This window comes from Vipera berus (assembly GCF_964194415.1).
Source record: "Vipera berus genome assembly, chromosome: 4".
Taxonomy (NCBI): Eukaryota; Metazoa; Chordata; class Lepidosauria; order Squamata; family Viperidae; genus Vipera; species Vipera berus.
Genome location: NC_138206.1, coordinates 59,512,807 through 59,540,252, shown reverse-complemented (window position 1 = coordinate 59,540,252; position 27,446 = coordinate 59,512,807). Strand labels below are relative to the sequence as shown.

The following is a 27,446-nucleotide window of genomic DNA, read 5'->3' as shown; positions in this document are numbered from 1 at the left end:
CTAGGTTGGCAGAAGCTGGGACAAGTAACAGGCGCTCACTCAAACTGCCGACCTTCTGATCGACAAGCTCAGTGTCCTAACCCACTGAGCCACCGCATCCCTTCTTTGTTCTGTTACTGTTTAATAAAGATTTAGTTCAGAAAGTAAAATATAAGAACTTTAGAGAGAAGTGACTGTAATACTGAGGTACTTGGTTTTAAGAGAGAGAAAAGTGGTTAAACCTTTGTATTAAAATCAATTTATATAGTCACACATATCACAAATGTGACTCTTAGTTTGGAGTTAGTCATAAATATTAATGATACAAAGCAGTGAAAAGTAAGAAGATAAAGAGAAAATAAGTTTAAGAATGATAAAGAGTTCTTAAAGAGATATTAATGACAATCCCATTGAGGGGGAAAATGGATGACAGAAGAAAATGATGGGGCTGCACAAAAACCTCAGATGAGGATTTGAGATCAAAGTCATACATGAAGAAATTGACTAGGCCAGAGCTGAAGAGTTGGTTTCAAAAAAGCAAAAGGTCAGTATAAGCTAAAATATGAAAAGGATGCTAAGTTTATATTAAAAACCCAATCAGCCTTGTGCATTACTGTTAAAGCTATGCCACCAGTGAATTTGCAATGCTCAAACGAATCGCTCAACTATTTTGGGGGGCTGCCTAATCAACACTTGGGTATTATGTTTTGCAAAGCCTAAGCCACAAAGAGCCTTCCTACTTATGATATTCAACCACGTGTCTCATTGCAGGTAACCATCAAAAAAACCAGAGTATTTGATTACTTTCTTACAATGAGTTGGATCCATTGTGAGTAGAACTTTCTTGAATATTTGCACTCGTACAGGTGCAGACATGGAAAAGTTTTCTAACCACTACTCCCTCTATTTGTGGCATAGTTGCAACCAAAGATATTAATAGGAGTCAAGGAATTGGAACTATTGAATCTTTCCAAAATTGCAAGGAAGCATTTGTTGTATTAACCAATAACTCTAAATCTCAAGTCAGAGGTGAGGGCCCTTTGTACCTAAACTAGAAGGGAACTACCAAGATTGCAGGATCAGGCTGGGCTGTTAATTCCCAGCAAGGAAAATTGCAGGTGCAGAAAAAATGTAGGATGCATGACTGCACACATGAATAGAGTACCAGCAAGGCTGAAATGCCCTGCAGACTCTAGTTTTGGCTTGCTCGGGTCACATTGAGTGAAGAGGAATTGTCTTGGGCTCCATATGAACTATATAGTTAATGTATATAAATAACAAACTTCCTTTTTAAAATATTTTTATTATTACGATCTTATTGGGCCACATTACTAGCTGTCCAGGGTCACATGCAGCCAGCAGCCACCCCATTGTTTTAATATTAAAAGTCAGTAAACGGTATTCAAAATTTCTATGATCACCCCTTAGAAATAATCAGGGGCAAAGATTCATGGGAAAAATATTACTTTAGGTGCTTGTGTATTGCAAGGATTGTGGCCAATGGAGTGCTGGGATAAGGCTGTTCCAAAGAGTAGGAGGGCCACTGAGAAGGCCTGCCATCTGCTTTACTCCCAACTTACCTCTCAAAGAATTGAGACTCCCAACAAGCCTGTTCTATATTATCATTCTGGACAAATTCAATCCTGACAAGGCATTGCTTGTTGTGTCCTAGTGATGTGCTGTAAAGAGCTTTTCAGTTTGAATTGGGACTACTGGTAATCAATGCAGCAGCCTGAAAAGTGTTAGTGTTATTCTATGCTGATGGGATTGTGCCAGCAGCAATCTATCTCCATGTTTTGTACCAGCTGCAGCTTCTGAATCATCTGCAAAGATACCCCCAGTTAAGCACATTGCGATAGTCCAACCAACTGGCAATTCAGTCTTATTTGTCATCATCGGTAACACAAATCCTACTTGAATGAGGAAAGAACAAAAAGAAAAGTTCTGTATTTTTGGAAAAGGAATGATTCTATTCGGCAGTGACCTAAAAGGGGAGTGGTGTAAAATCCTCTTTTTTCCAGTATAGAAATTCTGTGGGAGTACATGAAATGGAAATATGCTATCTTTTGATCCAATCCCCACCCACCCATCCCCTAAAATGCACTAGGTCTCAGAAGAATTGTCAAGCCCTTCCAGGTGGGTTGTAATTTAGCAGAACCAAAACCTAGGACATTTTTTATCTTTCAATTTTCAGGTGACAAAATCCAACAGTGTCTTAAGGAGAATGGAGCAAGGTTTCCACACACTTGGGTTGTGCTTTAAATGGTTGATAGTGTATCGTCCTAATTCTTCAAGTGCTACCATAAATTTCTCAGCTACCTCATCAAACGTTAATCCTTGTGCAGCCGCTGTTGAATTGTTCACATAAATGAATAGACACATTAGGGTTTTAGGTAAGGATAACTTTGTGTTAACCTTAAGATGTTCTTTTTAAAAGGCTACTTGAATTCTCTGCAGCACAAGAAAATGTATTTAGTTGCAGCTAAAGAGGCTGTTAAAATGAAAACTGTGTACTATATGTGTATTTAAGAATTTCATGTCTGATCTTTAGTATAGCCCCCACTTCCTTCTATTAATAATTTGCCAGCAAAAATTGTAGAGAATTTATGTCCGAGAACCCCTTTTTATTTATATAGAATAGGGTTCTTGCATTTATAGAAGTAATAAGTATGTTTCACTATAGCAGAAGTTGGATGGAAAAAAGGGCACAATCACAGCTTTCAGGGGTAAAAGGTTCTTCCAGAAGACCGTAAAAGATAGCACCTTCAGAGGTAGGTGGTACTGAATGGCTGCAAACTCCAGGATATCTGAGCTGTGCAGGCCCTGTGGCCCATCCTCAATTCACTAAAGTGTGTACTCTTAACTGGAGGCACTCTCACAACCCTAGTTTGAAAACCTGACACTATAAATTCTGGTTTTTCCCATCTTCCTTATCAAACCTTACAACCCTACCTCCATTTTGTTCTTTTAATTCTAGTCCATAATTCTTCTAGACCAGGGGTGTCAAACTGCCAGCCCATGGGCCAGTTTCATCATACCGAAGCCGTGCCCACCCCATTGCCGGCAATGCGAAAAGAGTCACGTTGCGTCGCGACACATCATGTGACGTGGCGAGTTTGACACCCGTGTTCTAAACCAAAACCTCATCCCATAAAATATACTCAAGTTACCTAAGACCTGGAAGGCCAACAGGACCAGGCTGCTCTATGTGAGAAGGTCAAGTTCCCTTTTTGAAATCAGCAAGATGTTTACATCATGTAACTGTCTTTGAATTTCAAAGAGCACTAATTTTAGCATGCTTCAATACTTTCCCAAAGTAGTTTTTATGATATAAAAAAGTTCCCTATCTGCTACAGCGGTGTCCCTACAGACAAGGGGGATATTGAAATTGTATCTCATGTCTTATACGGTATTGTACCCTCTGTAAGGACCCTAAGACTCATCTTATGATTCCTTACCTGATAAAACACCCAGGAAATCCTGAGCTTTTTTTCTGTACAATTATTGTTATCAGATTAGTATGATTTCGTTTCCTTGAACACAGCCAAATTCTGTTACACTCCTTGTAAAATTAGGTATACCTTCATTGGTCCACTGATGAATCCATCACCAATTGAAACATTCTTATCCTGTTTTGTTTTTATTTTATTATTAATGTGTTTTATTTGTAACTCTGGTCTGGGATTATAATAAAATTCACTTTCTCTCTTTTTCTCTTCCATACTTATGTTACTATTTGTGTACTCTATCTTCCAGAAGAGCAGGACTCAGAAATTTCTTTTCCATACATTTTGTGATTGAAAGAAAATATTTCTTATCAGAACTTGCGGTTACTTTTGGTAGATTTCAAATGTTAACAGATAAATAACATATGCATTATCTAACACTTTAAAATGAAGAAAAGAATAAGAAGAACCCTGGAGATGTGTAATAATGGAAGAACTCAAGGACATCTAGATAAATTACCTAAAATTCATCTTATTGCTCCTCACCCCCTTTGAAAAAGAACTGTTTCAAATATACAGGTAGCCCTTGAATTACAACCACTATTGGAACTGGAAAATTCATTGTTCAGTGATGTGATTGTTAAGTAAGACATCACATGACCATGACTTGCAACCTTCCCTGCCAGCTTCCCCATTGACTTTGCTTGTTGGAAGTTGAATGAGAAGGCTGCAAGTGACCCTGGGATGCTACAACTGTTGTAAATGTGAGCCAGTCACCAAGCACCCATATTGGGATCACATGGTCCTGAGATTGCTGCAATAAGTATGAAGTGGATTGTGGATTGTTATTTACTTTTATCGGTGCTGTTGATCAGTCAGAAAATGAATGGTCATAATTTGAGGACATGTAGAAAATATGGCACTGCTGTACATCAAGTGTAGGTTTATTCTAATATAGGGTTTTGTGTGGGTCTCCCCCCCCTATTTATATAAGTAGAATGGAGAGGCTCTATCTTGAATGGAATAAATCATCTTGTATAAATCATTTGGAACTGGGTTTTGAATCATTGAATAGAATGGATAGGAAACAACTTAAGAAAGGATCAATATTTCTTTGAAAATATGTTGGATCTCCAAAATACCTTTTGAGAAATACATCTTGAAATAATTCAGTAACAGAAATAAATATGAGAGAACAAGAACAACAATATGTAGCTTTGACATATGTAATCGTATGGATGCTACAATTCTATATGAGTCCTGAAAAAGTAAATCAGATAGCCATAGAGTTTTAATCTGGAAGACAGCGAATGTCCAATACAAATCCTAGTGCTTGCGTTCTGAAGAATTTGCTGGGTAGCTCCATTCTTTTAACTTCCACAGCAGAAGAAGTATGTAGTTTACAGCCCAAAGGTTCCAAGAAAATATTCATTTAGAGTTTTGTGCTATATTTGCAGTCAGGATATCGGTAAACAAAGCGGGAATCGCAGATCTGCAGAGGTTTCAAAATGTCTACTAGCAGTTGAGTTGCTGTGATAATCTCTTTGTCAGAAAGAAAACTGTCTGCACAGGTACTTAAAGCGCTGTCAATCTTCTCCTGCAGAGGTGATTGGAATTTTTGTTTTAAGAGGTTGGGCAAAAGTTTCTCACAGACCATGATAAGGTTCTGGCTTTCCTTGATGGAACTACAGGAAGGGGGCACAGGCTCACAATCCACAGCTAAGCAGCTAAATATATCCTTGTATTCCTGTTGTCTATTCATCAAGTCTCTGCCTATTAAAAAGAACGAAAAAGTCTGCTTAAAACATAATTATATTGTTATTATGTTTATTAGGTAGCCAATAATCAATTTTCTGAGTGCAAAGCACAAAGAAATTTAAAATATAAAAATAACAGTAACATTATGATAATAAAAGTATGTTGAACCAAATTGAAATAAATCAGAAACAAAGAGGAAAAAAGTAATGCAGTACAATATATCATTAAAATAAAAGCCAGCAACAAATAAATAAAGCAGTACAAAAATCTAAAGGCATTCAAAACTTTTTAAACTATTTGGCAAAAAACATATCCCTGATATTAATATTGCTAAGAAAATATGGATTGCAGTAGACTATAAATATAACAAAGAAATAACACTAAAATATCACCTTGTAAGGAAATATTTTCATTATAAGCATATGCAGTGTTGACTTTGACATTGTTTTTTTGTTCCTATATTTATTTTAAAAAATCTAATTGCCTTATTTTCAACGTTAACTTTTGAAACATCATTGTAAGAAAACTGTATTAAAGATAATATAGAATTCCATCTAATTTGACAATCAATTCTTCAATCTGGTTTCAACAGAAATCTTTATAATCTGTCACATGCTAATTTTGACACTGTTTTCTGTCTATATAGTTAGTTAATTGGCTATTATTATATGAGTTAAGCTGAAAGAAAAGTGAATTGAATGTATTTTCAGCTCACCTGTCAGTCCTACTAGATAGACCAGATCAGGAAACCAATTCTACAGTAAAACTGGAACTACCTTTGTCAAGATTGGCTAAAATAACGGAATCCTGCAAGTCTGATTGTCCCCTACCCACCACTTCTTAGGTGGCAAGGAGTCTGCCTGCCTGCTTCGCTTCTGAATATTATCTTGTTTCTCAAGGCTTAAAAATGTTTAAGCCTCCTTTGCTTATGTAACGGTTCTTTCATATGAGAGCTGAATGCAATGAAATTTCATTTTAATGTATGCTGATTAGCGTACATTTAAAGTGACAAAGTTTTATTCTGTTCTGTTCTATATCTCTGTTAGTCATTTTATCCTAACCTGTTGTGACATATTATTCAAGATTGCATCTGAGTGAGTACCTTCTTGTTTGTCAATGACTCCTAGCATGCTGGCATTCTGGATAAAGAGTTGTCCATTGTTGAAAACACCAAACATGTCAGCATCAACATGAGTAAAGTAGAAGAAATAGTTCAGGTCATTATTCATCATGAAATTGATAATAGTGAGGAGCTGAAGAGCTAAATCTGCTGTCACATCAGATGATGAGCCATAAAATTCCTTCAGAGGCCTAGTACTGACTGTCACTACTAGTCGGCCACAGGATCCCAAATATTTTGGAAAGGGCCATCCTTCTGCACCAGGGAAAATCTGCCAAAAAAAAGGAAATGTGAAGTTCCAGGATGATATGGAATTATTTTACTAGTTTTCCCCATGCTAACAGCCTCCTGATATCGTGCATTTCCACTCCATTGCCCCTCTATTTAAAAAAGACTAATTTTATTGTAATCAAGGAATACACAGGGTATTCCCTGGGTATAATTTTATTAGGGCTACCATGGCTGGGTGGCGAAACCAAATGATCACTAGATTCCGGCGCAGAAGCAGAAAAGTGCATCACTGCTGCAATTTAGGAGTTATTCTTTTTCAGATTTCTTCTTTTCTGTGTGTTTTCTAAGACATTTCTAAGTCATTACAAGTTTGTGGGAAAATCAAGCAAACTAAAAGACAGTGTAAAGTGCAAATTCTACTGCATTAGGGTTTTGTTGAGTTGAATTTGTGAATAAAATATTAAACTTCTCAACTGTTAAATGTAGTGAATGTATTTTATTTTATTTACTCACTTATTCACTAAGTGAATAAAAATATGCAGTACGCTAATTACCAAAGAAATATGGGTTTGAAAAGAGTAGTGCTTAAAATATTAACATATTTAGATATATTAAAACCATTAACTGTTAATCAAATCATTACAAGTCAGTGTCAATATTTAGATTCTATACAAACTACAGTCTAATACTAAATTCCAATTAAATTATACTAAATTATAATTCTTTATTATAATACCATATGGAGCATGCTCCTAGAAAAACATTCAATACCTTACATGATTTTGGGCTTCTTATTCCTGAATTTATCCTTGAAGATTTGGACTATTTCCTAATGTTCTGCTCTTTGCATTATTAAAATGTGTCCTTTTTGTTTTTCAGTTTATCGGACAGATCTTGGTGCAACCATGGTGGTTTCATCAAGTCTCTCTTTTTCTCCCTCGTATAGTTTGGGTGTATCTTAATTATATATTTCTTAGAATTTCTCAAGTATCTTTACCTGTTTTTCCATTCAGGATTTTCATCCATGGAATTCTTCCTACTTTTTCTCCTTAGCTTTTTAAAGTCAGCTTTCTTGAAGTTGAGAGCACTAATTTGGCTGCCCTCTATTATATGGTGAAATAGTCACTCTCTCCTCAAATTCCTTACATTTCCACTTCTTCAACCAGTTTTTCTCTGTTATTAAGTGTCAAGTCCAATATATCCCCTAACTTCTTTTTTTCCACTTTTTGAAAGATGAAGATTTTTGCAAGGCGGTGGTGGTGAGAATCTGTGGCACATCCCACTTGATTCCCAGTTGACATCAGGGTAGCTAAAATCCCCCACTATTACACAATGGATTTCTGGAACATTCTGGCCATTGCGGAGATGTCATTTTTAACCTTGGATGGGGTTACAATTCTCCATTCAAGAATGGTGTGCGGTCTGAGAGTCCTGAGAGTCCACAACACTTCTATAGCGCATTTTCCCTTTCTTGAGAGTAATAGCAGTAAGTGAGCCTGCTGTCAGAATTTTATCCAGAGTTCATCAATACATCTCTCTGTAAGAACTGAAACCTATATCCTAGAACTAGTAGCAAAGCATAAAGTTTAAAGTTTTTATAGACAGACCTTTCCTGGGGGTGGGTGGGGATATTAAGACCTAATAATGAAGATCAGCTATTGCAGAGTCAAACTATCGAGCCCTCTGTTTATAACAGCCCCAGGGTTTAAACCTTACATCTCTTACTTCAACTGAGACTCCTTGCTACTTTGATAATAGCTTGTCTGGTCTCAGAAAATTTAATAATTTCCATTTCTAGGCAAGAGCCATGAAATCATATATGGTTGTAGAACAGTGGTCCCCAACCTTTCCGGCTCTGCGCCAGCAGCAGCAGTGGCAGGGGGGAGAGGGAAAGGTTTCACATGCATGCCCGCTGCTTCTGCAAATGGAGCTTTGCATGCTTTCATGCTCTCACTGCTTGCGTATCCCAGTTCCCAATGGTCTGCAGCCCAATACTAGACTGCAGATCAGGGGTTGGGGACCCCTGTTGTAGAATAGGAACACTGTAGAACAGTGGTTCTCTACCTGGGGTCTGCAGGATCTTGCGGGGGCCACGATGTTGTCGCAGGGAGTCCATGAAAGCTTGAAGAAATATTATGATTTAAATCTTGAATTAAGTCTTGCGGGTACATGACCATGGTATTTAAAGGGGGTCTGTGGTGAAGAAAAGGCTGAGAACCGCTGCTGTAGAATATGACTTTTACATTAGCTAGAACAGATTTAAGCACAAATCCAGCCATTAGATTAAAAGCAATGTTTGTGTCTGTTTAACTCTTGGAGCGTGGACTTGATTTAACACAGGTGCCCTCTCTTGGGGGCCCTAATATTCCTGAACTACAACTCTGATTGGCTGTAGTAATTGGCCATATTGGCTGTATATTAAAAATTGTAAATCTGGTATCCTAAGCACTCAAACCTGGGGAGACCTGAACTTAGCAACAGTCAAAGTAGGCGGGGTTTAATCATGCAAATGAGTAGCCATTTTTAACCTAAGCACCACAAAGAGAGTAAAATCTCACGCCCAAGAAAAAAGAGTCTGGATCCAGCCTAAGGATTATCCAACCAATTCATAACTTTTCTCATACCTCAAAGTGATTTGAAATGGGATTTCCAAAGGATGAGTTATATTATATGAAAGCAGATGCCATTATACCTGTAAAATAATGGGATGAGTGTTAATAGACAACATGTAGAGGAGACGCAGTTTAGCCTGGTCTGTAAAATGGTCCATGTAGACACTACCAGCATCTGGAACTTCAGCATATCTCCGTACTATTCGATCCAACAATCTTTGTGATGGACAGCGAAGCATTGGTGTACGAAGGCCCTAAAAAAAATATATTGACAAACACAGTCTTTCCTCTGCTTTTATCACAAGAACTTAGATAAAATAAGACTGTTTGTCATTAATTTCCCTTTTGCACATTCTGGAATGGATTCTGAAAATGAGTAATTTAATTAATTCAATATGGATTGTCCTCTTTTAACAACCACTCATTCAGTGACCGTTCAAATTTACAATGGTGCTGAATAAGCGGTAGCTATGATCAGACCTCATTTTTATGGCCATGGCTGCAGCCCTGTGGTCATGTGATAGTGATTTGCAACCTTCTTTGTCAGCTTCTCACAGGCAAAGCTAATAAGGAAGCCAACAGGAAGCCAGAAGTTGTGATCATGTGACAGCATGATCACTTAAAGACAGCAACCAGGACTGCTAGAACTGCCATCAATACATGGCATAGTCACATGATTTTATGACCTCTTTGATTAATGACAGTTTCCAATCCATTAGTATAGTTAATACTTACCTCTAAAACATTGAAGAGATACCTATAGAATAGTGCTTGTGTTTTGCTACTAATTATAATAAAAAAGAGCAATTGTGTCATATTAACATGTCTATATAACAAATATGAGTATGAGAAACAAGTATAACATTTATAAGAAGAGATTTCTCCAAATGATAGCAAGCCAGATCTTTTGCCCCAACCCCAAAACTTTACAAAGGTCTACAAAAAGGACCTTTGCATAGATCCCTGAAGATTCAAGATATTGCAAAGTGTAGTGCAGTTCCATGTTGACAGTATCATCTGCTGATCTATTTGCTTGTTAGGCAAACTGCAAGGGGTCTAACAGCAGATCCGTGATGATTTTCATGTGGGCCAGTACTAACCTCTCAAAGGTCTTCATAGCTAAAGATGTCAGAGCAACTGATCTGTAATCATTCAGCTCTTTGATGAAGGTTTTTTTGGGAACTGGGATGATGGTAGAACATTTGAAGCAAGAGGGACATAACACATCTCTAATGAAGAGGGGGACCAGTTGTTCAACACAGGCTTTCAAGTAGGAAGGAGTTACTCCATCTGGCGTTGGTGTTTTTCTGATCTTCTGCCTATTAAATAGACCTCACACATCTTTTTCTAAGATCACAAAGGTGGCGGTTCCAGAAAGATAGGTGTAGGAGATTTGGCTACTGTTGGTGTAGTCAAGATGGGGAAGGTAGTGGTAGATTCCAGTGATCTCCTCTCAAACCTACAGTAGAATACATTCAGGTCATCTACCAGTTCACGATTCTCTTCAATAAGGGAGCAATAAAGGTTTTTGGAGAGATACAAGGCAATGGTAAACCACTTCTAAACTTGATAGACTTGCCTGTGCCATCTCCAATGCGCCCAAAGGAAGGACAAGAAGCAATGGATGGAAAGTAATCAAGGAGAGAAGCAACCTAGAACTAAGGAGAAATTTCCTGACAGTTAGAACAATTAATCAGTGGAAAAAACTGCCTCCAGAAGCTGTGAATGCTCCAACACTGGAAGTTTTTAAGAAGAGACTGGACAGCCATTTGTCCAAAATGGTATAGGGTTTCCTGCCTGAGCAGGGGGTTGGACTAGATGACCTCCAAGGTCCCTTCCAACTTTTTATTATTATTATTATTATTATTATTATTATTATTATTATTATTATTATTAACTAAGATTGACAGAGGGTACTAAAAGGAGGCTCTGCATTGTTTGTAAATAGTTTGATATTAGAAACAAGTGATAATTGGTTAAATTTTCAGATTGGCAGACGTGCCCTCATGAAATGTTTGGTTCAGCCACAGAAGGGCAAAATCGTCAGCCAAAGAGAAGCTTAGATGGAAAAAAGTTGTTGCTAGGAAGGTGATAATAATAGATTTATAATGATTACGGATTGCTACCACATTGAATATGGTAAATTGCACTGATATATTGTGCTTAGCTAAACTACTGTATAAAAGAATGAAGAGCCAATTTCTATATTTCTGATTATTTTTATTTGCCATGTTAACTGTCAAACTCTGATTCTAAACTGCACATTTTTACTTCCCAATTGCTGCTTGCTATTCTGTCGCCTAGAACTGAGTTGCTATAAAGTGATAATTGAAGTTCTGTAATTAGCATCTTGAAAAACCAGACTGGCATTTGGACTGGGTAAGTATAAATTCAAAATAAGATCAGCATAACCTTCCTTGACTGAAGAAGAAATCTGGTTTACCTATTTAGGATTAAATTAGACCATCTTTCTATACTTGACCCTATGTTTTCTAAATTGTTTTTATACTGTTATAACGAAGAAAAATTGTAATATAAACCTTTGCAGCTTTTCATTTCAACACAGCTCTGTAAGACCACATAGGCAGAGGTTACATATACATCTCTAAAACATGTTCATTCCTGGCAAATAGATGGGGAAGAAATGGAGGTAGTGACAGATTTTATTTTCCTGGGCTCCAAGATCACTGCAGATGGGGACTGTAGCCAAGAAATTAAAAGACACTTGCTCCTGGAGAGGAAAGCAATGGCAAATCTAGACAGCACACTAAAAAGCAGAGACATCACCCAGTCAACAAAAGTGCATCTAGTCAAGGCTATGGTCTTCCCAGTTGCAATGTATGGCTGTGAAAGTTGGACCATAAGAAAGGCTGAGTGCCAAAGAATTGAGGCCTTTGAACTATGGTGCTGGAGAAGACTCCTGTGAGTCCCTTGGACTGCAAGGCGATCAAACCGGTCAGTCCTAGAGGAGATCAACCCCGACTGCTCTTTAGAAGGCCAGATCATGAAGTTGAAGCTCAAATACTTTGGCCACCTAATGAGAAGGAAGGACTCACTGGAGAAGAGCCTAATGCTGGGAAAGATTGAGGGCAAGAGAAGAAGGGGACAAGAGAGAATGAGGTGGCTGGATGAAGCAGTAGGCGTGAGCTTAAATGGACTCCAGAAGATGGTAAGAGGACAGGAAGACCTGGAGGAACGTTGTCCATAGGGTCACAATGGGTCAGACACAACTTTGCAACTAACAACAATAAAACATGTTCATTGAATCCTGAATGTGGCAAATTGTTGTTACAATATATGATATACTTAGCATCTCTTGTTTGTTATTAGCATTGAACCTTTTGCTGTGCATGACAATATTTGCTAATGTCAAATACAGACACTTTAAAGAATAATTCAGGGAGAAGTGTCAGCTACTGCAAACTGAAATGTAGGCAGCCTGGATGGCATGTTTGGTGAGTAACATCTCTTTGCCAGTGACAGTTTTGTCAAGAGATGCATATAAGCACAAATCTCTTGAGCAGGCAAGGTTAGCAGGCAAAGTTTTCAGCCCTGGACCATTTGTAATTTTCAGTAAAGATTTCCACTGTGACACACAAAGTAATCATTCTGGCAGCTGCTAAGTTGGTAGTAGGGTCAGGTAGGACCATCCACTCGAAGTGAAAAACTTTATTTCACAGTCTGTCATTTTGATTCAAGTACATTAAGACAGTGCCATAATTCTTTGCTCTATCTAAAACAATTACTTCAGCCCAATAATTTGAGTCAAGTCTCCTATATATCCAAAACCAGAGAAGAGAAGAAGTAGTTACTGGAAAAGTTCAACTGCTTTGATGCAGAAATGGGGATTCATGCTCTAAAAATGCCACTCTTCACTGCAGTCGCTTAACTTGTCGGTAAAGATGATTGATTATTAGGTGAAGCAAAGGCAACAGTGCTTTTTTCAGTAATGTTATTAAGAGTTACAAGTAGAAAGTAAAACTAATACAAACTATAAAAAATATAGAAATATAAAAAAGAAATTAAAAAAGAAAAAAGTATAAAAAGTAACTTCTCCCTTCATCCCAGCAAGTAAAAACAATTTAATAGCTTATCGCCATCTCTTATTACAGCACGTACTCCCTTCACCCCATAATTCATCTCTTAACTACAGAACAAAATCAAAAAGCCTTGTCCTTTGTTCTTTGTCAGCAAAATTCCAGGAAGGGAAAACATCTAATTAATTTTCTATTTTAACTTTGATTGAATAAGCCGACACCCTAACCCTAACTCTTCCCTGAATTTTTAATGATCTTAATTTTTAACTCCTTCATATGTGGCCCCAGGACTTGTTTTCTGATCATCTTTTTTTGTAACTCAAAAATCTTTCAAATCTTTATCAGGCCTCTTTTGTACATCCAGTAAGCAAAATTTGCCCTTTTTCATATCACTTCTCATGAAGTCCTTCAAGATTTTAACATATTTCTTTTGTAAATCCAGTAAGAAAAATAATGTCCAAATTGCTTCTCTGGTTTAATAATTATCTTTTAAATCTCTTTTAAGTAGTGAAACATATATTGGCTTGATTTGTGTTTCCAGCACATCTTTCTCCATTATTCTTCTCATTGCCTCACACATTTAAATCTACACTGAAATTAAGTTCAAACTCATCCATTGTAGCTAATGACTAGATAAAAACCTACAGGACACAAATCAGGAAGTGGGTCCTGAAACAAGCCAAGAACCAAGACAAAGAGGCAATCAACAAATATAGAAATAACGAGACTTCTGCACTATTTTATTCTTTCCTGTCTACATAGACAATGGGCGGCTTGAATAGAAAACGTCATTCCAGATTCAGGGAAACAAAAGCTGCCTAGACATTTCATTGGAAGCTATCTACAATCCCAGGACTATCAGTTCAAAGCCCTTGTAATTTCTACTGTGTGGAAACTGCTAGTGGTTTAAATACACATACCTTCAGTCACCACAATTATAAGCACTGTTTAGGGATTCCACATCTCCATTGTTGGACTTATGAAGATAAACTATAAGACAGCGGGAATCAATCTGACTGAGACATTACACTACATTTTATTGAGTCCTGAATCATGCACCCTACATCTGAAACAAATAATTGACTGCTTCATAGGGATTCAAGCTTATTTCTTACTGGAACTGGGAATTGGAAAGTTTCTGCAGTGCTCAAAAGGCCTGAGATACAGTCTTATTCACCACTCAGACTCAGGATGGAGTTTGGCAGAACAAACAAAGTCCTAGGAGAAAATTCAACTGCACTCAGTGGAATTTATATTTGAATAGACATCTACAAAGTATATATTTGAAGGACAATAAACTACCCTGACAATGAAAAAGTAGGAAATAAACATTATCCTTCTTCTTGATCATAAAAACTGAATAACAAATAAAAAAAAATTTTAAAATCCCAAAATTATTTTGGAAAAATATACATTTCCTTTGGCCAGAAATTAACCGTTGCCAGAAATTTAATGTGACGTCTTCATTTTCTGGTATTAAAATTTTAATTAAAATATGCAAGTTCTGTAAAATAACAGTAGCAAAGAAGAAAATGAAGCTTTACTGATACAATAGCACTTCTAACTCAATATATCTGACAAATCAAACAACGGGGCATGTGAAGAAAAAAAATGATTCTACCTGATTTTCTTCTAATTAAGCTTGGGAAGAAAGATTATGGGTCTTGCTGTCAGCAAATGTTGCACCCTTATAAGAATTTAGTTTCTAACAAGTACTCCAACAGGAAGAGTATGGAGTTTGGAGAAGACACCTGAAACTATCATGGACAGCCAAGAAAACAAACCAATGAATCATTGAAATTGATCCTAGCTCTCTGGAGAAAGTTCTGATGCTTAGTGCAGAGGTCCCCAACCTTTTGGGCACCAGGGACTGGTTCTGTAGAGAGAGGTTTTTCCGCGGACCGGAGGGTGTGTGCTTTTGTGTGCGGATGGGGCTTTGCTTGTTAGTAGGGACTGGTTGCTGGCATGCTGCGGCCCAGTACTGGTCCATGGACTGGGGGTTGGGGACCCCTGGCTTAGTGGATGGACTCAGTTGCAGTGATGGTGGTGTTGAATGAAAAATCTTCATCAGGGTCCAGTCCAAGCTGGGTGTAATGTATTGGGATTTTTACTTGAACTGTTCACCTGTCTGTTTGAATGCTGCTTATGGTTGCTCAATGGTGCATCTGTGTAACGGTCACTGATTAAGCCAGACTTGCTGTCTCCAAGAAGATCATTGGATGATTTGGGGCAGGAATGGGTTCCTTTAAACCTATTGGCTGCCGCCTAGTGGCCAATCGTATAAGTAGCTGTGCAGCAGCCTCTGTTTCAGTTCTGTTCCTGTTTGCCTCAATAAAGCAATGTTCCTGTTTGCAACCTCTCGTCTTGCTTATTGCCTCCAAAGAACCGGCTACACAACAGGAATAAACAAAATGGAGACTGCTTTAGAAAAAAAGGTTGTAGTTTATTGAAGAGCAGAGCCAGACAGAAATGATGCTTTGGGAAAGCTGACCACATGTAGCTGGGAGTGGTGGGTTTTATAACTTCTTGGGCTTTTGAGGTTGTTTCCTGTGCCTATGGCATGAACTTTGACCTGAGGTTCAGTGTGTCGCTTTTTGGTTTTGGTGGGTTAATCCTATTGTGTCATAATGGTCATATGTTTAGAGCTTGGGTGGGGGAATATAGATTTTAGGGTTCTTTGTCTTTTTAATCTCATCAGCTCCAAGCTTCCTGGCTCAAGTCTTTCTGAATGAATCACCAAATCTGCATTTCTATAGAGCTGGCCTCTGCCTGGCTTCTGCTTGGGGGAGGGAGGCTTGAGGCTATTAAGAAAAACTGGGCATGTTTTTCTGCCTTTTTAATATTTCCTTCTCTGGTGTGGGGGGCACGCTGACTTCCCACAGTGGGTTTACCATTGGAAGAAGTAAAGGATCAGATTAGGGCAGAACATCATGATGAAAAGCTATCTATGTGGTCACTAAGTGATGATCACAACTTGGCAGCAAATAATTGAAGTAGTCCAATGGAAGGCACACCATTGTATATGAAAAGTTTGGATTCTGAAGAGAACTTTGTATCACAGAAGCCAGTCTGCAGAAAGAGGATTTCTTCCAAACTGAAGAGGGACAGAAGGAGGTGGAGAGATAGATAGCACAAGTTGCTTAAATGAAACTTACCAGAAAACAAGAAGAAAACAAGAAGGCAGATAAAATGCTTATTAGGGTTTTGTTTTGTTTTTAGAAAGCTGCAGTTAGTCCTTGATTTGAAATAATGGAATCCTAGTGCTCGAGAAATTAATAGTTTCTAAGAGGAACTCTTGTGTTTCCAGCTAGAACAGACATGTCAAACACAAGGCCCGGGGGCCGGATCCGGCCCACCAAGTGGTTTCATGTGGCCCGCGAAGCCATCCTGGAAACAGTGAGGGAACGGCCCCCACTGCCTTAGCCCTGGCCCAGAGACCCTCCTCCTGCCAGAGACCCTCAGATCTGCCCCACTCCTGCCCAGGCCCCCATAGGCACCCTTGATGCGAACGATGTAGAGCTGGCCACACCCACCCAGCAGGCCATACGCATTCTAGCCACGCCCACCCAGCAGGCCACGCCCACCCTGGCCATACCCACCCGGCCCCCTGAGGGCAACCGCAATGCTGATGCGGCCCTCAATGAAATTGAGTTTGACACCCCTGAGCTAGAACATGGTGGGTTGTTGTTTTTTTTTAACACTTAAAGTTGAAGATGTCCCATGCTACCATCTTGTGGTGATTACAGAGAAATCCGTGGAAAGTGGATGAGTGTACAAGTGGTGGGTGTACAGTTGACATGTTAAAATAGGGCTGAGGGGGGTAAACAGACAACACTAGATAATAGGTCTTATAGTACATACTCTTTTCTTTCAAATTGAAGAGTACATAATTGTGTATCTAATACTGTTCCAGAAATCGCTATACCTTTGCTCAGAATAATATTTTCTTTTGAAAAATGGTCCTTGACTTAACATTATCTGAAGACCCTTGATTTACAAATCAAATATCCATTTGTTTCATTTTTTATTTCTGTTCAGAATAATTTAAAGCCAAGATGGTAAAATAGTCAGGGAAGAATCTGTAACTATCTTACATATTGAACATAGATAAATACAAAACACATTTATGCGTAAGAAACTATTATATAACCCAACTGGCTATATTTAAAATGTATAAAATACGAAATCAATTCATTCTGTTGGTAATTAAGCCATTATTATCTACCACTGTTTTATCTTACGTAGATGATGATACTTCCCTGTGCAAATTTAAATTGTGCTATATTGATTTATTATTCAGTTATTTCTTTCTATGTTTCATTATTTTGCAGGCAACCCTGAATATGTTTTCATAGATGATCTGTCCCATTGCAACGGTACTCTCAAAGCATCAAAAGAGGAATTGAAGACCGCATGCATTCCGAAGCCATCTATAATGAATGATTTTGCATATCCAACCAATTGGGGGTTATTCAGTATACTGTGGTTAAGCAACCAGTCACAATGCTTCTTAAAAGCCCAAATAAGAGATACTTATATATCTTGTGAGCCTCAATTTAAAAGCAAAAGCCTAATCCAATGACCAGCTGGCAATAAATTCAGTCTCTGTAACATATCAAGAAGGAAAATGTATTTACAAAGCATTTAATGGCAGTAAAAGGAACTTTTAAAGCTATATCTGCTTTTCACTTTTTCAGAAAATTAAATATTTATTGGAAACACACATCTGCACACATACCCTGAACATCTCAGCAAGTAGTGAAAAAGTAAAAGTGAAGGACTAGGAGAAAAAGGCAGTCTGTTCTCCTGAATTATGCAACTTTTGAAGAGGAAGTACAAAAGGGAAATTGGTCTCCCTTGTTAGTGTAGCAGGTTCTGCAAGGGTAAGCCCAATGATTAAGAAAAATAGTACTACAAGTTAGTTCTGAAACCAGAACTCTAATTTTATTTTATTCTGTGCTAGTTTTAAAAACTGGAGGTCTCAGACGGTAAGCATAATACAAACTCTGAAAGCCTGTTCATTGTCTGATGGTTTGTCTATGTGACTAGGATTAACCCATTGACTGCTGAACTGAAATTGAGCTCATCAACTGCTTTTGTTGTAGACTTTCTAAAATGAGGGCTTTTGGTTCATATTTCTGCTAAGCTGTTTAAATTCTACTTCACATAGAACATCTTTGTTGAAATGCTACCCTTCACAGGGTACACTGAGAACATTCTAAACCGCTTCTACAAACATAGGGGTCAAGTTGCCTGTGAACCTTAAAAGACTGACATGTCATATTGTTATTCCTATCAATGACAGAAGATATTAATATTCTCCCACTCAATTTTATAATAAAATACATCTATCTGTTTTATTTCTTTGGCTAAGAAGAAGAAGAAGAAGAAGAAAGCAGACAATTTTGCACAAAGACCCTGACTGGAGCATGATACACCATAGAAGTGAACGTTGTTTTAGAGCAGACATGTCAAACTCACGACGTCATGTGGTGTCATGTGAGGTATCGGAGCTTTTTCCCCATTGCCGGCAATGGGGTGGGCGCGGTTTTGTTGTGACGCATCCGGCCCATGGGCCGGCAGTTTGACACCCCTGTTTTAGAGAAAGGATGCAGAATTACTGAAGTTGTGGTATTTTGAAAGAAAGACAAGGACTCTGTGTCCAAATAGATCAGGATGTATCTCATATAAAAGGACATGCCAATGGATAACCTGACTGGTATAAGACAGAAAAACACACAGACTGGAACGTTCAGGATTAGGAAGAGGAGGAAGGCACCTTCTTTTGACATGACCATATCAAAGTGAACTCTGCCGAATGGCAGAAGGCCAAGTTACATTTAAACTCACTGTGGAGTAAGTTTGGGTAGCAACAATGTGATCTCCACCACAGTGAAGAGCCCCAGAGCAAATAGTTTACTGTATTCTATTATGGCATTTCATTGTGTGCATTTATGGATAGAGAGAGAAAATGAAGCTTCAGAAGAGTTTGGGGCTGGTTTGTTTTTTTTAATATTTTTTTTAAAAAATCCCATTTATATCCTGCCCTTCTCCGAAGACTCAGGGCGGCTTACAATCTAAAGCACAGTGTGCTTAGCAATAGCCTTCATTCTATGTATATACCTGCTTATTAGGGCTTTCGGGGGCCCCCAAGCGGCATTATTACAAAGTCAGCTTAATTGCCCCCAACAATCTGGGTCCTCATTTTACCTACCTCGGAAGGATGGAAGGCTGAGTCAACCTTGAGCCTGGTGGGATGTGAACCTGCACTAATTGCAGGCAGCTGGTGTTACTTAAGGAGGCATTAGCCCACTGCTCCACCAAGGCTCTAAATTGTCCAACTTAGTTTTTATTATTGTGTCTTTTCTTTCTGATCAGCAAGACAATTGGAGTGAGAAATACGTTTTCTGTTGCTTTCCTTACAGTAACTTCTAGTAAGTCTTCAAGAATGATGCAGAGCAGCCTATGCTAATCACGTATCAACACAAGATCAAAGGCATGCATAGTCATCAATAATAATAACAACACAATCTATTATATTCCATAGTTTCTTTCTTTATGAAAGTAATCATGTGCTAGAGAAACTGGGCCGTTTAGCAGCTTGTCCACCTTACTACTTTGTGACTTTTGTGGATTGCACATATCCCCTTGTGTAGGGAAGGAGGAGTAAGAAGCACGGATGATCCAAAATCTATTTCACAATAGTTGTTTCCCAACCACAGGCAGATTTTATACAAGGGAATTACAGAAGACTTTGTACAAACCTGGACCAAAAGAGGGGTCAGGCGCTTTGCTTTTAGCCATTTCTGGAATCTCTCTGTCTTCCATAGAGCTCTCTCAATGCTACATCTTTTACTCTGGGTGAGGGAAGTGCAAATTCTCTCGTCAGACTCGTCGTGTTGGTATTTTGTGGTTAATTGGGAGATCTCAACCAGCCGCCAACTTTTGCTGTCATCTGTATAGTTCCCAGGGTAACGGGAGAGAGAGCTTGGAGGGAGGGTTAAATGTGAGGAGAGCCAACTGTCAAACCTGTCATCGAAACACAAACATAAAAGAGTGTTAATCCACCTTTATCCAGTTTAGCATGTGAATGTTTTCCCATTCTTTAAGATAGGCTGCCAAAAAGTGACCTGTAAAATGGCTAAATAAAGGCCTTTTTTGGAAGAATGTTAATCTTGTGGCTCGTGCTCTATGTTATTGCAACTGGAAGAATCTAATACATTTCCCCCATTCCTTACTACATTGGTGAGAAAATAAATTATAGAAATTGTAGAATTAACCACAATAAGCCTAAGGGTAGTTGTAGTTCAGTACATCGGACTACATCCAACACTAGACATAATTATGCTCAGCAAAACTGCTATTGCTCTTTTGCATACTCATTACTACCAAATTGGCTATTTATGTAGCAGACCTAATCTGGAGGTCTTTGAGCTTTCTCAGTCATATCCTTGGGTGGGTTGGGAATATCAAGATCACATTATTTTGACACAACAACATCAGTCAGAATGAAACCATTGGACCTGACCCCTGAAGGAAAGGAAATGATGGATGTAAACAATCAACAGTGATGACATATTCTGAAAATGTGTATTTTTTTGCTAATAGTTATTTAAATTTCATAATCACTGAAAACTTTTGGGTTTACAAAGATGGCTGGTCTTCTTCATCAACCTTCATTATTAGCTTTCTTTTCATCTCATTGTAGAAACATAAAAAAGTATGTAAAGGCATTTGGTGTAGCATCCATTTGGTATCAGAGCGGAATATCATAGCTTGTTTTCAAGATTCTTAGACTGTAAGAATGGCTCTTCTGTGAAGTTTATCTCTTAAGTGTAAACAGAAACTCCCAAATTAGTTACGGAAGGTTAGTTCCAGTTTCCTCTAAGCCAGACATGTCAAACACAAGGCCCGGGGGCCAGATCAGGCCCGCGAAGTGGTTTCATGTGGCCCGCGAAGCCATCCTGGAAACAGCCCTGGCTCAGAGACCCTCCTTCTGCCAGAGACCCCCAGATCTGTCCCACTCCTGCCAAGGCCCCCAAAGGCACCCTTGATGCGAATGATGTAGAGCTGGCCATGCCCACCCAGTAGGCCATACGCACTCTAGCCACGCCCACCCAGTAGGCCACACCCACCCAGTAGGCCATGCCCACCCGGCCCCTTGAGGGCAACTGCAATGCTGATGTGGCCCTCAATGAAATTGAGTTTGACACCCCTGCTCTAAGCACTAAACTTGACCTCCCCCAGGAAAGTACTCCAGGAGAAAAAGAAATACCTCTTAGAATCAAAAGCAAGTGTACAGTTTTTATAATGCAGCTAACTAGCTTTTGGCAATTCAGAAGGAGCTATTTATAGAGATGCCATCAGATTCTGTCCAAAGAATCATAAAGGGCAGCTAGTCTTAATATCAGTGCAGAAGGCATCTGGAGCCTCAAAAACAGGTGATTACTGTATATAGATCTATCTATGTGGTCACTAAGAGTTGACACTAACTTCACGGCACCTAATCAATCACCAATCAGTATAAATCAAAGACATAAACGTAAACCAAAGCAAGCTGAAGGTCCATTGTGAAACCAAATTTAAGCAACAGGCAGACCAACATTATTTTACAAAGTAAATCCCCAGGTCCTTTTTCATAAACCTTCACACTATGGAAATATTGTGAACTTGGGCTGTTTCTATTTTGTGTCCCTATCTTGCAGACTCTTATATTTATAAAGCTGTAAAATGTTCAAATAATGTTGACAGAATAGTGCTCTCACAGCCTCCACAGACGTACAAATACACATGCGCACACACACAAAGTGGCTGACATTCGCAAAAATGTCTTAAATGTTGCAATGCTTCCAATATATCAAGGGAACCTATTACAATTTTCTCTTATTATAAAATATATGGTAAACATTCAAACTCAAAGCTTTGGAAAGATGATCTGTAGTGTGCAATAAAACTACTTTAATACTGATATGACGTATGACTCATTTCACTTAATTGACTGGTTTTTAAAGTGCATTGAAAGATGCATATGATTTGGAAGACTGCCTTAATAATTCCAAGAAGTGTATTTCAAAACTGATTTAAGAACTTGGGCATTGTAGCCTTGGGCTACAATGTTCACTTAGAAAGCAATTTCAGTAGAATCTTTTCAGAGTTAGGGTGATTTGATCATGACTACATTAATGCTAAATTTATTTAAAATTGCAGGTTTTCTTCACCCTCTAGCTCCAAAAGAAAATGAAATCTCTGCAAAGTCTTTGACTCTGGAAGAGCACTGAATTCTTAAGTGATGTTTATGAATGACTATTTTTGACAGATCAATCCTATGTATATTTACTCAGAGATAAATCCTACTCTTTATAATGTGTGTAATTATATGACAATAAGATTTTTTTTAAAAAAAACTGTCTCTCCATGGCAGTTGCAACCAGATAATATTTTATATGGTTCAAGAATTTTCAGGTTCAGTTCTGATACTGTAAATGTCTAGATCATTTATTTATTTATTTATTTATTTATTAGTTTTTATAAACCGCCCTTCTCCCGAGGGACTCGGGGCGGTGTACAGAGGAAGGAATGTATACAGATTGAACAATAAAAATAGTAAGAAACACTAATGAAAACAACTGGGACCCCAATTAACGCTATCATGCCAGGCCGGACTGCTGGAACAGGAAAGTTTTTAAGTCGCGACGGAAGGTACGGAGGTCAGGGGCCATCCGGATTTCGGTTGGTAAGCTGTTCCAGAGGGCTGGCGCACCCACTGAGAATGTCCTCCCCCTGGGGGCCACCAGCCGACATTCCTTGAGCGGTGGCACCCTGAGGAGGCCCTCTCTGTGGGAGCGCACAGGACGGTGGGGTGCTGACATTGGCAGAAGGTGCTCCCGTAGGTAGTCCGGACCCATGCCATGTAGGGCTTTGTATGTCATTGTTAGCACCTTGAACTTCACACGGAAGGCAACCGGAAGCCAGTTACAGGCCTCGGGGTACAACAGAGATATTACATAAAAGAAAGCCATGTTGCTGAGTTTAAGCAGTGAATCCAGGATATGATCTGCTGTCTATCTTTGAAAAGTCTTTGCTCTAAAAAATGAGGAAGAGGCCACATTGTTATCCTACATGAGACAGATTTTAGCTTAATGTTTGAATTAATCTTGTATAAACCTGTATTTGCACTTATTATATGTATCACTCTTGTTGCTCTTGCTACATTTAATTTATTTAATCATCCTCAGAGTCCTTGGTGGAGCAGTGGGCTAATGCCTCCTTAAGTAACACCAGCTGCCTGCAATTAGTGCAGGTTCGCATCCCACCAGGCTCAAGGTTGACTCAGCCTTCCATCCTTCCGAGGTAGGTAAAATGAGGACCCAGATTGTTGGGGGCAATTAAGCTGACTTTGTAATAATGCCGCTTGGGGTGTGTGTGAAAGCCCTAATAAGCAGGCATATACATAGAATGAAGGCTACTGCTAAGCTTGTAAGCCGCCCTGAGTCTTCGGAAAAGGGCGGGATATAAATGGAATTAAAATAAAATAAATAAATAAAAATATATTTAGCTCTTTTTTCTTTACTGTATTATCACAATTCAATTTAGACTTTTTTTTCTTTTGTAATTCACCACCTTAACAGTAAAAAAAACCCACAACCCTTTATATTGATATATGCCCTCAAGATCTGGCATATGTGAAGCTATTTTCATCTTTCAACTTTTAATTTGAGAATTCCTCAGACTTTAAATAGCATCTAACTAAACACCAATGTGATCTTGTGACGATCATGTTGGACCTGAGCTTGAAAATCCCCGGTTTGCTCATGAACCCAATGCTCTCTCATTTACTGAATCCTCCTTGGCCTCATTTCAACATATATAACAGAAGAATTCCAAAGGTATGTGTAATAGAGTTCCTTTGAGGATAAACTCAATAAAGATTGTAAAGAAGCTTACCTGCAAATATTTTTAAATCAGAAATAGCCACTGCAATCTGCTAAACTTGTTACAGCCTACCATTTAGTATTCAATATAAATGGCTAAGCAGATTAAGACCAAATAGATCTTTTTTCCCATTGAATCCTTAGGGCAAACTGAAAATGCCGAGTCTCTGACCTAGCCTGCAGGGAATTAATAATAATAATAATGTTGGAAGGGACCTTGGAGGTCATCTAGTCCAACCCCCTGCTCAGGCAGGAAACCCTATACCATTTCAGGCAAATGGCTGTCCAGTCTCTTCTTAAAAACTTCCAGTGTTGGAGCATTCACCACTTCTGGAGGCAGGTTGTTCCACTGGTTAATTGTTCTAACCATCAGGAAGTTTCTCCTTAGTTCTAGGTAGCTTCTCTCCTTGACTAGTTTCCATCCATTGCTTCTTGTCCTGCCTTCGGGCGCTTTGGAGAATACCTTGGCTCCCTCTTCTTTGTGGCAGCCCCTGAGATATTGGAACACTGCTATCATGTCACCCCTCGCCCTTCTCTTCATTAAACTAAACATTGGATTCCAATACCATGTTGTATAAGTTACTGATACCTTGAAATGTTTCGTGAAAACTCAGCAAGAGTAAATTAGAATACAGTTCACTATTCTGCCACATTCTTTCATCTGAAGCTTTCTCTCTGTCCATGCAAGGCATGATCAACTTCTATTCAAAATGCTTTTGCCAATAACAGAGTAAGTCATGGGCCTGAGGACACTCCATACACAAAGTATTTACCCCAGAGAAAGGTTTTATATTTTGAATGGAGATAAGCAAATCTCTCATTGCTACATTTTGCTATCGGGTTTTTTCCCCATGATTCTGTTTCATTCTTATTAATGTGCTTTTTAAGAGTAAAACCACAGTATTCAGAGATATATAAAACCCCATCAAGAGTAAATTGTGTTCTGCATGCAAGTTTATTACATGTGAACCAAGTAATTATGCACAGAATGAATAAAGAATAGATTCTGGGGAGATCCTTAACTTTCTTTACAGAGAGATTATATTTTCAGTAAATAAAGAAAGCCATAAGGCCAAGCAGTAAAAGAAAAAGAGCTGTGACTTACTGGCTGGCTTCATCTCATGCGAAACCAAAAAGTGGTGTTTTAAGTTTTGATATGGTTTGTTGTCATTTTGATTGCTATCCTACAGTTTATGACCTGATGTACTGCACACATGTTGTGTTGATGTACTGTGCATACTGAAACCTTAATTAAACTGTATACAAAGTAAACCAAGGTATTATGCAAATATATTATATACCACTCAAGTATCATTGAGGTGACCCACTTCTGATTGTCACTGTTTAAAAAAATAGGTACAGGTAGTCCTCAACTTACAACAGTTCATTTAGTGACTGTTCAAAGTTACAAAGTTACTGCATAATTAGCTTTATTGTATAGGTAGTCCTCAACTTACAACCGTTTGCTTAGTGACTGAAGCTACGCCAGCACTGAAAAAAGTAATTTATGTCCATTTTTCACACTTATGACCATTGCAGTATCCCGGTGGTCACATGATCAAAATTCAGACGCTTGGTAACTGGCCTGTACTTATGACCATTGCTGTGTCCCGGGGGTCATGTGATCACCTTTTGTGACCTTCTGATAAGCAAAGTCAATAGGGAAGCCAGATTAACCATGTTCCTAACTCAACCACTGCAGTGATTCACTTAACAATGGTGGCAAGAAAAATCATAAAATGGGGCAAAACTCACTTAACTCTCTTCCTTAGCAACAGAAAATTTGGGCGCAATTGTGGTCATAAGTTGAGGACTACCTGTAGACAACTCTCAGCATCACATGGCTCACCGCTCCTTTTTTCAGCCCTTAAAGTTCCCTAAAACTGTGACTCTTGAAGTCTATTTTAAAAGAAGAAGTAGTAAAATATTTGGTTTAACCCCATTCCTAAATGGGATTTTTAAAAGTGTGAGAGCGAATTTTGACTTTGCTTCTCCAGTAATATTAGCATATTCCACCATTTCTTCCTATGTCCTTTGGAAGCTGATCCTTGGAAGATGGCAAAAAAGCAACCACAAAAAAGTAGTCCAGCACAGAAATTTTTAATAATGTGCTTTCTATTTCCACTTCTTCAGTATGGCAAAGTTAAGCAACTTTGATTCGAGGAAAGCCCAACTACAAAAATGCTCATTCCAACTTCAGGAGCACTAAAATTGCAGTCTCACGTACTTCCAGGTAGGAAGTCCCTCTGGTGAAAATATGTAATATTCTCACATCTTCTGGCTTCTTCTTGAACTTAAGATGATCAGATATAGTTCATCTTGCTATCACCATTACAGAGCAGTTCAGCAGTTAGCCTAAAAAGTTTCAGGCCTTTTTTGTTGCAGAGCCCCTTTGAAAAGCCATGGTTTTAGAACCACATCATTCCAGCTTAGTGTTAATTTTAGAAGTGCTAACAAAAACTATTTATTTAAGGGACCATTTGAGGCTGGAATTAATTTAGCATCTGTAGCTCTTGGCTAGATGTTGGAAGCCTAGTTTTTTTTATTACTTTCACTATATTTAGACAAACAACAACCACAGAGCATAAAACTACAGTAGTAACATAAGCATAGATATTAATCAAATAAATAAAATAAATTACATTGATTTCATTTTGAAAGAGTTAAGTATGTACGTGAAATGAATTGGACTCAAAATATATGATAGTAACCTGCCCCATGTCATTTCCTTAGCCAAAATGTTTGAAATGTAAAGGAAACAGCAAACAACAGTCAAAATCTAAGGCATATTATAGTGGCAAGTTTACTTATATTTTATGGTACAATTGTTAAGGTCAAATCTTGCTTGTGCAAATTATAAGGAACTTTTTTTTATAAGCAACTAAGCTTTCGACACAATATTGATGTAAAGTCTTTCTAGGGCAAAGATGGATGCTTGCATCTTCAAATGATTTAGGGATTTATTAATCTTTTCAGTAAAATGATATGTGTTGCTACACACATAAATGCATGCCAGGATGTGTGATGACAAATTTACATACCTGAGGGTTGTTTTTTTCCCTCCTCCAAAGAAGTAAGTCCCATTTTCCCTTCATCCCACCCCAAATATGGTATGGAGATTCTGACCTTATTTCTTCTTTAAAGAATTTCTTGCAAATTGATGTTCCAATGCAGGCATTGCATTTATCAAGTCCCAAAAAAGTCCGACCAAAAGTATAGCTGGATTTGACTCGGGGCCCTGAAGAGGGGGAAACTGTTGCTTCTAAGAACAGGCTGCAATTCACAATGAAACCCAGAAGAGAGAGCAGGAATTTGGAGCCAAGGTGATACAT

General features: G+C 38.4%; 1 protein-coding gene and 1 long non-coding RNA gene across 2 annotated transcripts; one reads left to right on the top strand and one right to left on the bottom strand.

Annotated features, from left to right (window-relative positions):
- Positions 1-130: 130 nt before the first annotated feature.
- Positions 131-17,841, top strand: LOC308667121. The gene is made up of 5 exons (XR_014026236.1): positions 131-523; positions 751-808; positions 2,174-2,372; positions 11,451-11,525; positions 17,515-17,841. It is a non-coding gene; the product is annotated as an uncharacterized lncRNA (long non-coding RNA).
- DIPK2B (divergent protein kinase domain 2B) lies at positions 2,315-27,446 on the bottom strand (the record flags this gene model as incomplete). The annotated part of the gene is made up of 5 exons (XM_081326236.1): positions 2,315-5,198; positions 6,286-6,574; positions 9,227-9,400; positions 19,948-20,212; positions 27,241-27,446. The coding sequence occupies 5 exons, from the start codon at positions 27,444-27,446 to the stop codon at positions 4,858-4,860; spliced, it is 1,275 nt and encodes a 424-aa protein (XP_081182362.1). The 3' UTR covers positions 2,315-4,857.